The 16,126-nt window shown below is 41.4% G+C and overlaps 1 protein-coding gene across 1 annotated transcript in view; it reads left to right on the top strand.

The window, feature by feature from the left end:
- Positions 1-16,126, top strand: part of LARS2 (leucyl-tRNA synthetase 2, mitochondrial) — a 142,622-nt gene that overhangs the window by 73,940 nt on the left and 52,556 nt on the right. The window contains exon 7 of the mRNA XM_075271251.1: positions 11,410-11,553. Within this exon, the coding sequence (XP_075127352.1) occupies positions 11,410-11,553 (144 nt within the window). The remainder of the gene's footprint in view (positions 1-11,409; positions 11,554-16,126) is intronic.

Raw genomic sequence — 16,126 nt, 5'->3', positions numbered from 1 at the left:
TAAAAATAAATAAATTCCATTGGGCACCTCCTCCTAGCAAAATAGGGCTTGATGATTAATTTAATTAATTTACCCTTAGCTATGGTTCACATCTGAGTTCAGGCCATTCTGTTCCCCTATCCGCATGAAATATGCAGAGAGAAAAGTTCTGTAAGCTGCACTTTTCCCCTCGCATTTTTTGTGCAGAAGCCGTGCAGAAACTACATGGACCCAATTATAGTCTATGGGGTCCGCAGGTTTCTTTAGGTAACCGCTTTTTTATGCGGATAAGTTTCTGTTCGGGGGGGTCCCCAAGTGGATTTCCCGAACGGAATCCCAAACGCAGATGTGTACTGGGCCTTAAGCTGTCTGGTTTTCTTCTTTTTTTTTTTTTTTTTTTTTTTTTTTTTTAAATTGAATCATCTAATTAGAGTTATCATCTTAACCCGAAATCCATTGTAATAGTATGTTGGATCTCGAGACACTTTAAATATGGCACCTGCGCATCTCACACACCAGAGACCTAGTAGTAGTGCCTGTGATGAGAGACGTCTTTGAATGCACAGAATTAAAGGGGCTTGTTTATTAGAAGCACTTATTCCCTAACTATGACTGATGAAAGTAATTTATCATTACAGTATCATATTCTTGTAGGGCTGTGAGCACAGACAGTAGAGCTACGGTAATTTGGAATCCCTCAACATTATAAATTACTATGATGCTGCAAGTTTTGTTCATACAAGCTACAGTTTGGCCCAGAAATTCATCGACACATGGTGAACGTTGTAGCAGGAAAGAAAAATCTAAATGGTTGAATGGCTGTTTTTTTTCCCTTTTCGACCTACTAAAAAAAAAATAGTAATTAGACATTCCACAAAATGGTATAATGAAAACTACAACTTACCTGAAAAAAATAACAACCCAAAAAACATGTTTGGTTCACACAGAGGAAAACAAAATGGAATTCCTCTTCATTTTCCGTGGCTGAATTCGGCCAGGGGATTATCATGACGGGAAGTCAATGCAGGGCGTTGGCATTCCGTCCTGGCTTTCTGCTGCTGATTAGGTCCAGATCAAAAAACGTAAATAAAAGTTAACGAAAATATATGTACCGCAAAATGGTGCCTAATGAAATTGCAACTAGTCACGCAAAGAATAAGCCCTCACATAGCTATGTGGACAGAAAAATAAAAAAGTTAGGAATTTTGGAAGCCAGGGAGGGAAAATATAAAAAAAGTCACTGGGCATTATTGTGCAAACTACCCTGCATCATTAAGGGATTAAATTTGCTGTTTAATCAAACTGTACATGAAAAGAAAGTACCCAAAAGGAAATAGAAAATCCTAGAAGTGGAAAAGTAAAAGGTAGGTAAATAAGAAAGTAAAAAGAACAAAGGTAAGTATTAGGTGATTGAGTATGGGAAGGGTTTAAGTAGGTTTCCAGGAATGCGTATGTTGCACTCAATTACTCAAAGGCATCTAACCCATGAGAACATGAGACACTTCTTCATCTCACGTAAATGTTAGCAGTCTAACCAATAGTCTCTGGTCCATAATCATATGAAATAAACAACAGATGAGACCAAAAACTCTGGACAAAAACATATCCGCCAGGTGGCAAGCATATCATCTCCTATGGTCACAGAGTAACAGATGCTTGAGTGGCATGAAGTGGTGAATCTTGATCCATTTACTATAAATATCACATAAAGTTAATCACCTAGAAGATACATGTCCCCATTTTGCACACTTTTTGTTTTTTGATATTCCCACAACAGCGCTTTTGCTTTTTTTTTTTTTATTGGATAGTTTGTCTATGTTCCAAGACAGAGAATTACTGGCCAGCTCGAACACTTAGATGATTCATTGCAATTCTGATTTTCTAGCTGGCGTTCTGATTGAATGAGCCCAGGAGAACATTTGTTCTTCCTGCGATTATCGTGTTTGTAGGCTGGCTGCACACCAGAGCTTTGTGTTCTTTTTGCAGTTAATTAATAAAGTTATTTGTGACATTTAATTCACATTTTAGTGAGCTACCTTTTACTATATATGACTTTTTGGTGTTATCATAATTTTAGGAAATGAATACACTTAAAATGCTATTTCCCATGATAAGCATGAATATTTAATATGATAATCAGATATGCCATCAAGGTCTGCAGGCTTGGACTCTTTTAGCGTTTAGATCAAATGCCTATTTACTGGGCTTTAGGTTCACCGACACTCATTAGCAGTCTATCCAAATCTCAACAGAACCCCAGAACACTTCTATCACATCGACTTGTTTCTTAACTGCACTGTTATGGAAAAAAGCTGTGGTTCTTGGCGTTGAGATATCCCAGTGGCTAGACTTTCTCTTATGCAATGTTGTTCATACAGTATATCACTGGGAAGATACCAAGGTTTTCTCCTGAAGAATTCTTGAAATGAATGTCAAGAGTAGATTTGTGCAGGGGCGTAACTAGCAAAAACTGGGCCCCAAAGAAAACTTTTGAATTGGGTCCCCTCTCCAACATAGCTTCCCCATTCCTGGCTCCCACACAGTACAACACCCCATTTACACACTATAATGTCTCATAGCGTCCTCAAGACAGTATAATGTTCCATAGCAGCCCCTCCACACAGTATAATGTCGCATGGTGGTCCCTCCTTCCAGTATAATGTCCCATAGTGGCCCTTGAAGATAGTATAATGTTCCATAGTGGCCCCTCTACACAGTATAATGTTCCATAGTGGCTCCAACAGTGTTCGTTGCAAAAATTACGGGTTCAGCAGAACCCGAAATTTTAGCAGTACACCACTTTCGAATTATTATTATAATAATATTTTCTGTTGAAGCATGGTGAAAAGCAATGTCTGACTTTCATTTGTTCATTTTTATAGAATTTTTATTTATTATTACTTTTGTCAGATTCAAGTCATTTCTGTGACCATTGTGGGATTTTCTTTCATTAAATCAAGGGTATTAAAATTTTGTCCACGTGTGTATATTCCTATTATCTAAAAAGACCCCAGAGTATCATGATTGTAGGCCCAGGGGTGGTGACAAACACAAAAAATGGTACTCACCTCTTCTGTGCTCCGATGTAATTCAAGACATAGGCCTCAACACAATAGGGAGTCATACCGATCCGCAGGAGTGGTGAGTAACACTGTTTTTGGTTTGTTTACCTCAACTGGGCCTCCGATCATTATACTCTGAATAGACTCAAAAGTATACTAATAGCAGTATTTGTTGTGGTTCGCCCAACAAATACTCTTGCCATAGGCCCACGTCCTTACTTACCAATCCCTACTCCTGCTCACGACTGCTTCTTACAGGGTACCCCAGAGACTTGTGGCGGCCGCTATGGCTAATATGGCAGTACTTACGCCACTGGACCTGTGGTTGAGGGACACAGACGACATCCTTATATTGTGGATGAAATTTCTGCAGTAATTTAAGTCATTCCTGACGGCTTTCAATGAGAATGAACAGGGTTTACACTTCATCAGTGAAATCTATAAGATATTACTGTCAGCACCATGGAATTAATGGTGCTATATAACAATAATAATAATAACTCGAACTTAAGATGTCCAATACACAGGAAGGGAACATCAAAAAATTGATCAGGTAGAGACTTCGACATACAGATTCCTTCAATAGGATAGTTGTCTTTCATTTCTGCTAAAGTGTGAGTTGCCAAGAGGACAATATTTACAACTGTGCCTCAATTGTATCTCCCTGAAAGACTTTGTCTGTTTCAGTTATCAAGGGAAAAGTTTATAAGGAGAGGCTTTCCAAAAACCTATAAGGCCTTCCACTGAGCAAAAATATTTCACCGATTGTGTTTGGTGTACCTCAGGCCCAAAGAGGAGAGACGGAGATTACTAGATTGATTGTCATATCTGATACCAGGCTAAATGAAATAATGGAGGTCCTGCTGAGATTTTGGAAGATCTGGTCATGTGCATTGCAGCTTAGTAACTCCATGGGGATCATAGAAATAGCAGTTAACCCCATCATGTCCCTCACATTAACCCCCTGTGTGCCTCACATAAGAGTTACTGATATGTGGGACATATGGAGGTAATAATTAGGTATCTTCATAATTCAGGTCCTTCATTAGTACCCTCATGTGTATCACATATTAGTAATCCTTATATGGGGCACACAGGGGGTTAATATGAGGGAAATTATGTTATTAATGTGAGGCTCATGGAGTTACTGACATTACTAGGTATTACTAAGTAACACTAGCAGGTACCTGTATGTGTTACTGTTACTTTACTGTAGCTTCCTCTCCTCCATACAACAGACATCTTCCATAAGGCACAATGAATCCTGGCCACTCATCTGCAGGGTAGATGCTAAATCCTAGTGTGCTAAAGGACCTCTGATGACGTCATGACCATGTGATCGGACCCCAAGTACCTAGTTTAAACACTCCTCCAACCGTCTAGCCATCTTCTCCCCCAGTACAGCTGCACCCTCCCCATTGAGATGCAGCCCATCCCTAGCATAGAACCTGTAGCCCACAGCAAAGTCGGCCCAGTTCTCCAGGAACCCAAACCCATCCTTCCTACACCAACTCTTGAGCCACTTGTTTACCTTCCTAATCTCCCGCTGCCTTTTCCGTGTGGCTCGTGGAACAGGCAGTATTTCTGAGAATACTACTGTGGAGATCCTTGCCTTCAACTTGCTCCCTAAATCCCTGAAATAATTTTTTTTTTTTTTTTAAATGTAGATTGTGAGCCCCATATAGAGCTCACAATGTACATTTTTTCCCTATCAGTATGTCTTTTTTGGAATATGAGATGAAAATCCATGCAAACACGGGGAGAACATACAAACTCCTTGCAGATGGTTTATGCCCTTGGCGGGATTTGAACACCATGACTCCAGTGCTGCAAGGCTGCAGTGCTAACCACTGAGCCACCGGGGCCCTCTCTGAAATCATTTTTAAGGACCTTCCACCTACCGCTAACTTTGTCTTTTGTGCCAACGTGCACCATGATCTCTGGATCCACACCAGCCCCACCCATTAATCTGTCAACCCGATTCGCGATGTGTCGAACTCGAGCGCCAGGAAGGCAACACACCGTACGACGATCCCAGTCTTTGTAACAGATTGCCCTATCTGTTCCCCTAATAATTGAATCTCCCACTACCAGCACCTGTCTAGTCTTCTCTGCGCTACTATCCCCCTTCTTACTGGAGCAGACATTCCCCTGGCTTTCCGAGGAAGTGTCATGCTGCAGCAGTGTTACCCCTGTACTAACATCCCCCTGATCTGCCAATGTAGCAAACTTGTTGGGGTGTGCCAGTTCAGGACTAACCTCCTTGGCACTCTTCCCTCTACCCCGCTGCTTCCTGTCACCCAGCTAGCTGCCTCAAGTTCCTGCACCTCCATGCTACCATCCCCCTCTGCACTTGCCCCAATGAGTTGCTGCTCTGTGAGCAACAAACTCCTCCTTTCCAAGTTATCAATGGATCTCAGTGTTTCAATTTGTCCATTTAGATCCATGATCTGGGCTTCCAAATGTGCAATGTGCTTGCATCTTTCGCAACAGTATGTCCCCTCAAGCGGCTGCTCAAGCAGAGCATACATGTTGCAAGATGCACACTGGACAGCATTGGTAAGTATGGAGCTCATCTTACCTGATGGGGAATATTACAGCAAAACAAATAAATTCAAATAAAGAGTCATAGGGTTTTCCTTGTAAAGTCCCTGAATCTAAAGTCACTTAATCTTAAGTCACACTTAGACCAAACCACATTCGCAAGCTCACACACTCACTTTATACTTAGCTTTTTTAAAGCTGCTTCAAGCAGGACAGAAAGCTGCAACTGTTTCCACTGATTTCTCTGGTTGTTTTCGAGCAGGGTTTGCACAAACCCCACCTTTTTTGGGATGAGACATAACACTTTTACAGTGATTGAAAATTTTGGACAATCCCAACAAATTTAGAATTCTTGGCAAGTATGTGCCTAACAACAAGAAAATACCTGAGGTAAAAAATGCACTCAACGTATAGAAAAATACAAAAAAGTTTTTATTAATGTATATGTAAAATACACCAGGGATGAACACACAAACAAATACAGGAAAATTTCCCACAAGAGGTCAGCACTGCATGAGTAATGAGTCCCTAAAGGCTATATTAATGCCACCTATTCACACGGAGTAAAATGGGAGTGTATTTTGGAGTGTAATTTTACACGTAAACGCTCCAAAAACCACGCCGTAAACGCCACGTGTAAAAAAAAAAAAAAAAAAAAACGCTCCAAAATACGCACAAATTTTTTACACGTGTAAAATTACACTCCAAAATACACTCCATTTTACTCCGTGTGAATGCTCCCTAAGGGGGCATTCACACTACGTATACTGAAGCTTATTCTGAACGTAAAACACGTTCAGAATAAGCGGCGTATAAAGCAGCTCCATTCATTTCTATGGGAGTCGGCATGCGAGCGCTCCCCATAGAAATGAATGGGCTGCTTCTTTCACTGCGAGCATTCCCATTGAAGTGAATGGGAAGTGTCGGCGTGTACGGCTCGGCATGAGCAGAGCTTGCCGTATACGCGGGCACTTCCCATTCACTTCAATGGGACTGCTCACAGTGAAAGAAGCATCCCATTCATTTCTATGGGGAGCGCTCGCATGCCGGCTCCCATAGAAATGAATCGGAAGTGTTCGGCAGCCCTGCTGTAACGCCGGCGTGTACGGCTGTGATGCACGCTGGCATTACGTAGTGTGAATGCACCCTAAGGGTGAGTTCTGAAGGCAAAAGGGGGTCCAACCCGTTACTAGCATGGTGTACCTAATAAAGTGGCCGGTGAGTGTACATGTGATTGGTTTTGTACTTTTGTACTCTTTATCTATCACATTTAGGGTGAATTCACACTGAGTAAACGCTAGCTTATTCTGAACGTAAAACACGTTCAGAATAAGCGGCGTCTAAAGCAGCTCCATTCATTTCTATGGGAGCGGGGATACGAGCGCTCCCCATAGAAATGAATGGGCTGCTTCTTTCACTCCGTGCAGTCCCATTGAAGTGAATGGGGAGTGCCGGCGTATACGGCAAGCTCTGCTCATGCCGGAGCGTACACGCCGGCACTCCCCATTCACTTCAATGGGACTGCACGGAGTGAAAGAAGCAGCCCATTCATTTCTATGGGGAGCGCTCGTATCCCCGCTCCCATAGAAATGAATGGAGCTGCTTTAGACGCCGCTTATTCTGAACGTGTTTTACGTTCAGAATAAGCTAGCGTTTACTCAGTGTGAATGCACCCTTATACTCATTTATTTTAAACACTATTAGGGCGAGTTCACACTGAGTATACGCCAGCTTATTCTGAACGTAAAACACGTTCAGAATCAGTGCATATAAAGCAGTTCCCATTCATTTCTATGGGAGCCGGTATACGAGCGCTCCCCATAGAAATGAATGGGCTGCTTTCTTCACTACAAGCAGTCCCATTGAAGTGAATGGAAAGTGCTGGCGTGTACGGCTCGGCATGAGCAGAGCTAGCCGTACACGCCAGCACATCCCATTCACTTCAATGGGAGCGCTCGTAGTGAAAAAAGCAGGCCATTCATTTCTATGGGGAACGCTCGTATGCCGGCTCCCATAGAAATGAATGGGAACTGCTTTATACACCTCTGATTCTGAACGTGTTTTACGTTCAGAATAAGCTGGCGTATACTCAGTGTGAACTCGCCCTAATAGTGTTTAAAATAAATGAGTATAAATGTGATAGATAAAGAGTACAAAACCAATCACATGTACACTCACCGGCCACTTTATTAGGTACACCATGCTAGTAACGGGTTGGACCCCCTTTTGCCTTCAGAACTGCCTCAATTCTTCGTGGCATAGATTCACAGTATGTCATTAATGAAATTCACACTGTTACTATGATTCCAATAGTTGCCCAAGACACTCATATAGTCGAATGCATCTGTGTATAAAGATACATGTAAAAAATATTGACTCTAGATAGACAGAATAAGATGTGCTGGACTATGTGAGGCTACCAAGTCTGAGAGTAGAGACAGTGCTAACCATGACTTTTACTGGGGCTGATGCCACTGCTGAATCCAGTGATTTGGTCTTGGCTGTCGTCACTGACGTGTACAAATGTGCTGCACTGAAATCTGGCAACCATTTAAAAAAAAATGACAAAAAAGTGACTTCCTAATGATACAAAGTTGTAGTATGTGGGGAAGTGTCAGCTTGCATGAGAATAATCGATCTTTGTAATCACTCTGGGAATTTCATAGCTGAAATAAAGGTTAAACATTACAACCTTTTCACTGGAAATAAACCCATAATGTAGAACTTACAGTAAATTGTGAATATTTCCTGTGGATATTACCATACCTCTTACTTAGGTCAAATTAGTCTGCGCATACTGGGGAGTGTTACTCAGGTAAAAGTGCATACTATTTCTGCAGTTTGCCACAGTTATAGTTACGGTATATATTAGGAAGCTGGGCGCCTCACCTCTATCTAGTTGTACAAGGACCATTTCTTGTCAAACTGGGGATCTCGTTTACATGACTATATGGAGTTAGTCCTTCTCCGAGTACCTCTTCACTACATACTGTGTGCCGCTTCACTAGTATCTACATTATATGATCTCATAGATGCTGTTACACTGAGCATTTTCATGTTTTGTTTCTCAAAATCTGTTAAGCTGTTCCAAAAGTAAAAGCCCTTTTAATGTAAATTATACCCAAATTAGTTTATATTTGCTGAGTGGGTGGCAAGACTGTGATTTGGGGTCTCTGTGTGCAGTATATCATGCAGTGTTACTCTAATTTGAGTAAACGTTAAGGCCCCACGTTGCGGAAACGCAGCATTTTTTGTTGCAGATTTTGTAATAATGGCTACAAAAGGTATGGGAAATCTCTAGGAAGCTCTTAGGGTTCCCACAGGGGTTTTTGGTCAGGATTTTGAGTCAAATATGGCCTCAATTCCTGACCAAAAAGACGGCTCATATTGATGTCAATGGGAGCCGGTCAGGTCTTTTTTCCGGGAACTGTTTGTTCTGGCTCTTGGAAAAAGAAGCGAGATGCTCATTCTTCAGGCCGATTCGCCTCACAATTCGGCCTGAAGACACTCCATCCTCTCGACTATGCCCATTCATTGGGCCTAATCTGGAGCAGAGTGCTCGACCGAATGCCGGTGCAGTGCACCAGCATTCAGTCGAGGCTACCCCTTTTTTGGTCCAGACCCTGAGGCGGCCTCCGCCTCAGGTTCCGGACCAAAAAAACCCGTGTGAACTTACCCTTATACTTCTCCCTTCTGCTCACTCCACTCCTGGCTTTGGCTAAAAAAAAACCCAGCAACAATATCTACAGTAATTAAAAAAAAAAAAAAAAAAAAAAAAAAGCTGCCTTTTCGCAACTTATGTCATTCAGCTTACCAGACCTACTGACAGGTTCTCTTTAAAATTAAAAAAATGAAAGTTGTCCAATTTCAGACCATTATTGGGAGACAAATATTATTTGCATAATGAAAAGATATAAAATTTTCCAATGTAGTTTCTGTACCAATTCCTCACGGTTTTCTAGATGTTTGCTTGCTGAATTAATTTTGCTTATTCCCAGTGGTTAAAAATTAGTCTATGGTCATGTGATGTACAGTCGATAGTCATGTGATACTGTATATAGAGATGAGCGAACACTGTTCGGATCAACCGATCCGAACAGCACGCACCCATAGAAATGAATGGAAGCACCTATGACGCCGGCCGCCGGCAAAGTCAGCGTCACAGGTACTTCCATTCATTTCTATGGGTGCGTGCTGTTCGGATCGGCTGATCCGAACAGTGTTCGCTCATCTCTAGTGATATACAGTCCATGGTCATGTGTGTTTTGTAGTCTTTGTTTACTGTTATGCACCAGTTCCTTTTTCTTGCCCTCCTTTGCTCCTGCCTCATTTCAGCTATGTTTTTTTCATACAATAGTTGCCAGAAATTGTGCCCAACATTATATGTGTGTGGTGATATGTATAAAAGTAAAACCTATATACTTTTTGAGATTTGTAAGATTTTCGTTGCTTTGGCACCTGCTGCCTAACACTTGAGAAAGTTAACTGCTCAATAAGAGTCTCTTTCTGTTTTACCCAGGGTAATATGCAATGGTAAAATTCCCAATGTATTAGTAAGTTATGTAGCAGCAATTATATCGCACACATTGCATAAGAGTGGTATTATTGGAATCACTCTCTATACACAGGAGTGTCCATAGGCAGATATCTTTAGTTTTTACAGCATGCCTCAGAGGGGCTGACAAAATGGTCAGATAATATGTATTCATGTGGCTTCCCTGCTGTATTATCAGTATGCTCTGACTTGGAAAGACTACAGATCTGGTAATAACAATGTGCTATGAAAGCGCTGTTCTCTCATTGCTCTAATATACTAGAATAGTTTCTCTAAATGTGAACCAGACCTTTTATTTTAAAAGGATAAAAAAATGAAAGCTGTTTTACCATCAGTATATACAGTATGTTTCTTAATAATGGCATTTCCCTCAGTGGTTTAGTAATCTGTACTTTATAATAATACTACCCTCAGCTCCCCTCTGAGACATAGCAGCACGGAGGAGGAAGATAATAGCAGCTAGAACCAATGATGAGGTAGGAGGTGTGTCTCAGACTCCCTCAGCCATTGTAGCGAAGCTGTAGTCATGGATGATATGGCCTAATGCAACTGCAAAAAATAAAAATAAAAAAAGAGTCAGTGTGCAAGCACTGAGAAAAATTAAAGGGGTTGTACAGGCAGAAATGGACAACCCTTTTAACTATTAAGTCAGCTGGGGGCATTGGGGGGAAAAATGCATACTCACCAGTCCCTGCAGCTCTGCTGTGTGTCCCGGTTCTTCTGCTTCGTCAGCCTCTTCTGGAGTTCCACTGAAGCCGCGGTTAGTGACATCTCAGGCCCTTCACTGATTGGACTCAATGGTCAGATGATGGCAAAGGCCGATCAGCGGCTTCAGCGGAACTCTGGAGGAGACCTGTTCTTTTCAATGCCCCCTGATGATTTAAAATTTAAAAGGGTTCTCCATTTTTGCCCTTTAATATCAGACCGTTACCTCTGTCAGTACAGGCTTACTCCGGATGTTCGGGATCACTACTGTACAGTCACTTTATCTTTCTTGAAGTATACATTTCTGATAAATAAACAGTATACACAAGAACAATAAGAAATGCGCCTTTGCATATGTATGAAAATTAATGCAAACTAAAGGAACATATTATCCATAGCAACCAATTTTTGCATATATATATATATACACATTCACACGCCAGGAATATTGGTTGCTATAGCAAACATATCCTTTTTGTATTGGTAGGCTTCAATATGCTGCTAGAACCTTGAAAATATGACAGTCTTTAAATTGTGTCTATCAAATTCTTTTCTTGATTGCAGGCCTTGGTTAATTGGGATCCTGTAGATCAGACCGTGCTTGCTAACGAGCAAGTGGATGAAAATGGCTGCTCGTGGCGCTCTGGGGCTAAAGTGGAGCAAAAGTATTTAAAACAGTGGTTCCTTAAAACAACAGTTTATGCAAAGGTAACGTGCAAGAAAACGAAATGTTTGCGTGTCTTTTACCTGTGCCTAGGTCTGATGTGTTCTGTTTTCATGGTGCACCTAATGATTAATCTGCTAGAACTGGATTCGGGGCTATTGATTTATAATTATTTTGAAATTAAATAAAAATTTCAGACTTTTAAAACCTAATTTCTGGTATTTATAAGGCTGGATTCACTCAGTAAAAAAAAAAAAACGCTGCAGGAAACACAGCGGCAGGAATGCATGACAATTCATGAGTCTGCAGAGGTTATCGCCTGTGGATTTTGTGCTTCAATTATTCCTATAGGGAAACCGCTGGCGTTTCTGTAAGTATAATGGACATGCTGCGATTTCAAAAAAACGCAACATTTTTGTCAATCGCGGTGTGTTCACTGTGCAAATTTTATCGCAAAGTGGGAATGGGATTCGCTAGAATCCCATCTACTTTACAGTGACTGTAAAACGGCGCTGTTTTTTAAAGAAGCAGCATTTATGTAGGGCAGGCCTTGTCGAAAAAGTTGTAAAACTTCTGTGGTGCATATTAAGATAGCTTTTATAAGGCTGTGTTCACATGGGGGAATTTGCCATGGATTTGGTGGCGGATTTAGCCCCCAATTCTGGATCAGGATTCTGCCTCCCATTGTTTTCAATTGGAGGTAGAGATTGCAGCAGAACGTGGAAAAAAGAAGCGTCCTGCTCGATCTTGCTGCGGATTCTGACCCTGGGCTCTGGGGCTCAAGCCTATTCATCCGGTCCTAATCAGGAGTGGGATGCCTTGACAGAATGCTGATGCACTACATCCCGTCGTGGCTAGACCGCTTGAAAATGCTGGCAGTGGAAAATGAAGAGGAATACCTCTTCATTTTCTGTCATGTGAACACACCCTAAGATGATTCTCTTGATTCCCTGCTCACTTGAGGAAATGATTGGTAACTTACAGTATTCCTTCCCCCTTACTCCCTCCTCCCTATAGAATATATAATACTTCTATATAATACCGTACATCGATGAGGACGTGAAAGGTTCTCTTTAAAGACACAGGCAGTTTTTGTTAATGAATTAGACTGCACTGTTGGTTTCTGAAAAAAATAAATGAAACTTTATTTAAACATTTAAAGAAAAACGGTTTATGTTGCCCATAGTAATCAATCATTGCACAGCTTTCATTTTTCAAAAGCAGAATTTAAATTAAAAGATGCTTTTTGATTGTTTGCTATGGCCAATTGTGTTTTAAGCTAAGGCCACACAAAGCCAAACACAGCAAAAAAATAAATAAATAAAAGATGCAAAAAAAAAAGCGTTGGAAACGTGTTGCATTTTCAGCGTTTGCAGAGTTTTCCTCTGTGGACTTTCTGCCCTTATTATACCTATCCGGGAAACGCCAGTGTTCCTGCAGGTGTAATTGCCATGCTGCAATTATCAGAAATGGAAGTGTTTTTGAAAAAACAGCTTTTCCGCTGCAGATTTTTTCTGCAATTTGTGGATGGGATTAGCCACTTCCACTGCGGCAAAAACATGGCGTTTTTGTAACATGAGGCTTCAGTCTTAGGCCGGGGACAGAAACGCTGTAATTCGAGAAAAATCGCAGCGTTTTACAGTACTTGCAAAGTTGATGGGATTCATGCGAATCTGATGCCCACTTTGCAGGAAAAATCGCAGTATAGACACGCCGCAATTTCCAAAACAGTTACGGTTTTGAAAATGGCAGCATGTCAACTATGTCTACGGAAACAACGGAGGCTTCCCCGTAGATATAATTGTAACAGAAAGTCCGCAGAGGAAAACTCCATGAACTTTCTGTTCAAAGCGCTGCGGGAAGAACCACGATGTGTTAACTCCATAGTGGTAAAGAGCTGCGTTTCCGGCCCGTGGGGCCTTAGACAGCTTAATAAATTTCAAATATATTATTGTCAAAAATAACATATATTGTTATGTCAAATGTATGAAATAGACAACCTGATTGTGGGAACTCCCAGCTGCTGATCTGTGTCCGCTAAATGCCAAGTTGTTCTCGTGCTTTATGAAGACAGCGCTGTCTTGTTATTGGCCTGGAGGGAGTTGGTTAATATTTTTGTCCTCTTTCTGTAGTGCTGCATAGAAGTAATTACCAGCGGCATTGGGACACTTACTCTTACTAATAGGCACACATGCATGGATAATATAGATGGCAAAGGAACTTTGGAGCATTGTAATTCAAATCAGCAGCTTTGCATGTTTTCATCTTGGGCAGACATAATCGGTTGCCATGGTGACTGTTCTCCACATGTTGGTCTTTGATGCTAAATATCTATGTTTTGAGGAGCTTTGTGATTGTCAGCAATTGCGTTACCCTGCGGAATACAGTGAGATTTCTCTCGGATGCAGAGAGTGTTCATTAACGCAGTCATTGCCAGATGTTCTTGATATAGGGCGCTTGGTAAAGTAAATTTCAAATGTGTGTGTGTGTGTATATATATATATATATATATATATATATATATATATATATATATATATATATATATATATATATTAGTTTCTTTATGCATAAATAAGTATATCGGTTGCCACTTACATTGCAATAGACATGTAGTACAGACAATTCTCAGGACACTATAGTACCGTAAGTCATTTTTAAGATACCACTGCAGTTGGGGCTCAAAGTTTTGCAGACTGACACACATTTAGAGCAAGTTCTTCCAATGATCCAGAAGAAATGTGGTGATGAACAAGGCTACTTCCAGCATGGTGGAGCGCCAAGTCACAATACAGAAGTGATAACTAAGTGGCTTGGTAAACAAACTGAAATTGTATGCTAGGGCGGATCACCAATTGAAGTCTTGGAAAACAAGGGTCAGCACTGTAAATGTTGAGTCTTTGTATAAACCTAAAGAATTTGTCAATGAAAGTTAAGAAACTTATGAAATTCTTATAACTGTCCTGCAGTATACCATAGAAATATCTGATTAAAATTAAGTTCACATTTGCTTTGTGGTCTCCACATGGAAACAGGTTCTGTGATCCATCTAAAGATCATAAAAAGTAATTTGGAATGGGTTGTGAAAAAAGCCATTGATTTTAAAACAAACCGCAGGTGTGCGTTTTGAGCATTTCCGCCGTATATTCGCTCTTTTGGACGGAGGCAAAAGTCGGACTTGCAACACTTCTTCATACAGAATTTTTTTTTTTTTTAATTGAGGTCTATGGAAGTTGAACACAAATGGATTACCAGCGAATAGTAATCTGCTTGTGTCTGTTTTCCAATCCATTTCCCCTCTTAATTCTTTTCTGAACATGTTCAGAAAGAAGGAAAAGAAAAAAAAAAAACGAAAGGGCCAGTGGCTCAGTGGTTAGCACTGCAGCCTTGCAGCGCTGGAGTCTTGGTGTTCAAATCCCGCCAAGGGCAAAAAACCATCTGGAAGGAGTTTGTATGTTCTCCCCGTGTTTGCATGGATTTCCATTCCATATTCCAAAGACATACTGATAGGGAAAAAAAAAGTACATTGTGAGCTCTATTGATTTGTCAAAAACGGACATTGATTAATCTGACGAAAAAGACAGATTATGGTATGCACTGTGTAACTGTGATCTTTTTTTTTTTTTTTTTTTTTGGGGGGGGGGGGGGGGGGTATACGATTTCGCAATGGGCGGCTACCAGGCTATGTATATACCAGATACAAAATAGAACATTCTTCTGTCTATAAATTCTAACAAATCACAAATTCTGTGTATACAAACATTTTAAAAAATGCAGCAAAGCTCCTGCCACTAGCCCACAAATAGAAAAGTAATTTACATCCTTAGAGAGCTGTTACTATTTCATAGGCATAGAACTTTGAGAAGTGTGTTTGGCTGATGCAGGATCACTCAATTCTGGCCATCCATGTTAGACTCTTGTCAACACAAATTGCCAATTTTGGCTGGCAATTGGTTATAGATGTACTGCGAGCTTCCTTCATAATGACAGCAGGGTTTCTACCAGTGGCGTAACTAGGAGTGGCGGGGCCCACCACACTCTTGCTCACTTACAGCCTGCACCCCCATTTCCCCTTCTTTCTCACACACAGCCTGCGCTCCCAGGTCACCTTCTTTGCTCACACACAGCCTGCGCTCCCAGGTCACCTTCTTTGCTCACACACAGCCTGCATGCCCATGTACCCCTCTTGCTCACACACGGCCTACACCACCCATTCCCTCCTCTTGCTCACATAGGGCAGAATGGGGGGTGCAGAATGTGAGTAGGAGGGGTACATAGGTGTGCAGGCTGCATGTGAGAAAGGAAGGAATGGGGGTGCAGACTTTCTCACACACAGCCTGCACACCCATGTACCCCTCTTCCTCACAGCCTATAACCCATTCCCCCATTGTACACTGACCTGTACAATCCGGGAAGCTCCGCCCACAAAAGACACTGAGTCTATGTTAGTAGATTAAAGAACGTTTGATGATGTCATGATTATGTCATGTCTCAGGTCCTTCAATCTACTAATATAGATGCCGGCACAGGGCTTGGGACAGCGGGCAGGAGAAGTTTCTCCTGCTCGCCATCACTATGAAAGTGCCGGGCGGCAGGGGCCCAGACAGCAGGCGGCCC

The sequence above is a fragment of the Leptodactylus fuscus genome, chromosome 4 (genome assembly GCF_031893055.1).
Source record: "Leptodactylus fuscus isolate aLepFus1 chromosome 4, aLepFus1.hap2, whole genome shotgun sequence".
NCBI lineage: Eukaryota > Metazoa > Chordata > Amphibia > Anura > Leptodactylidae > Leptodactylus > Leptodactylus fuscus.
This window is presented reverse-complemented; position numbering and strand designations above follow the sequence as displayed.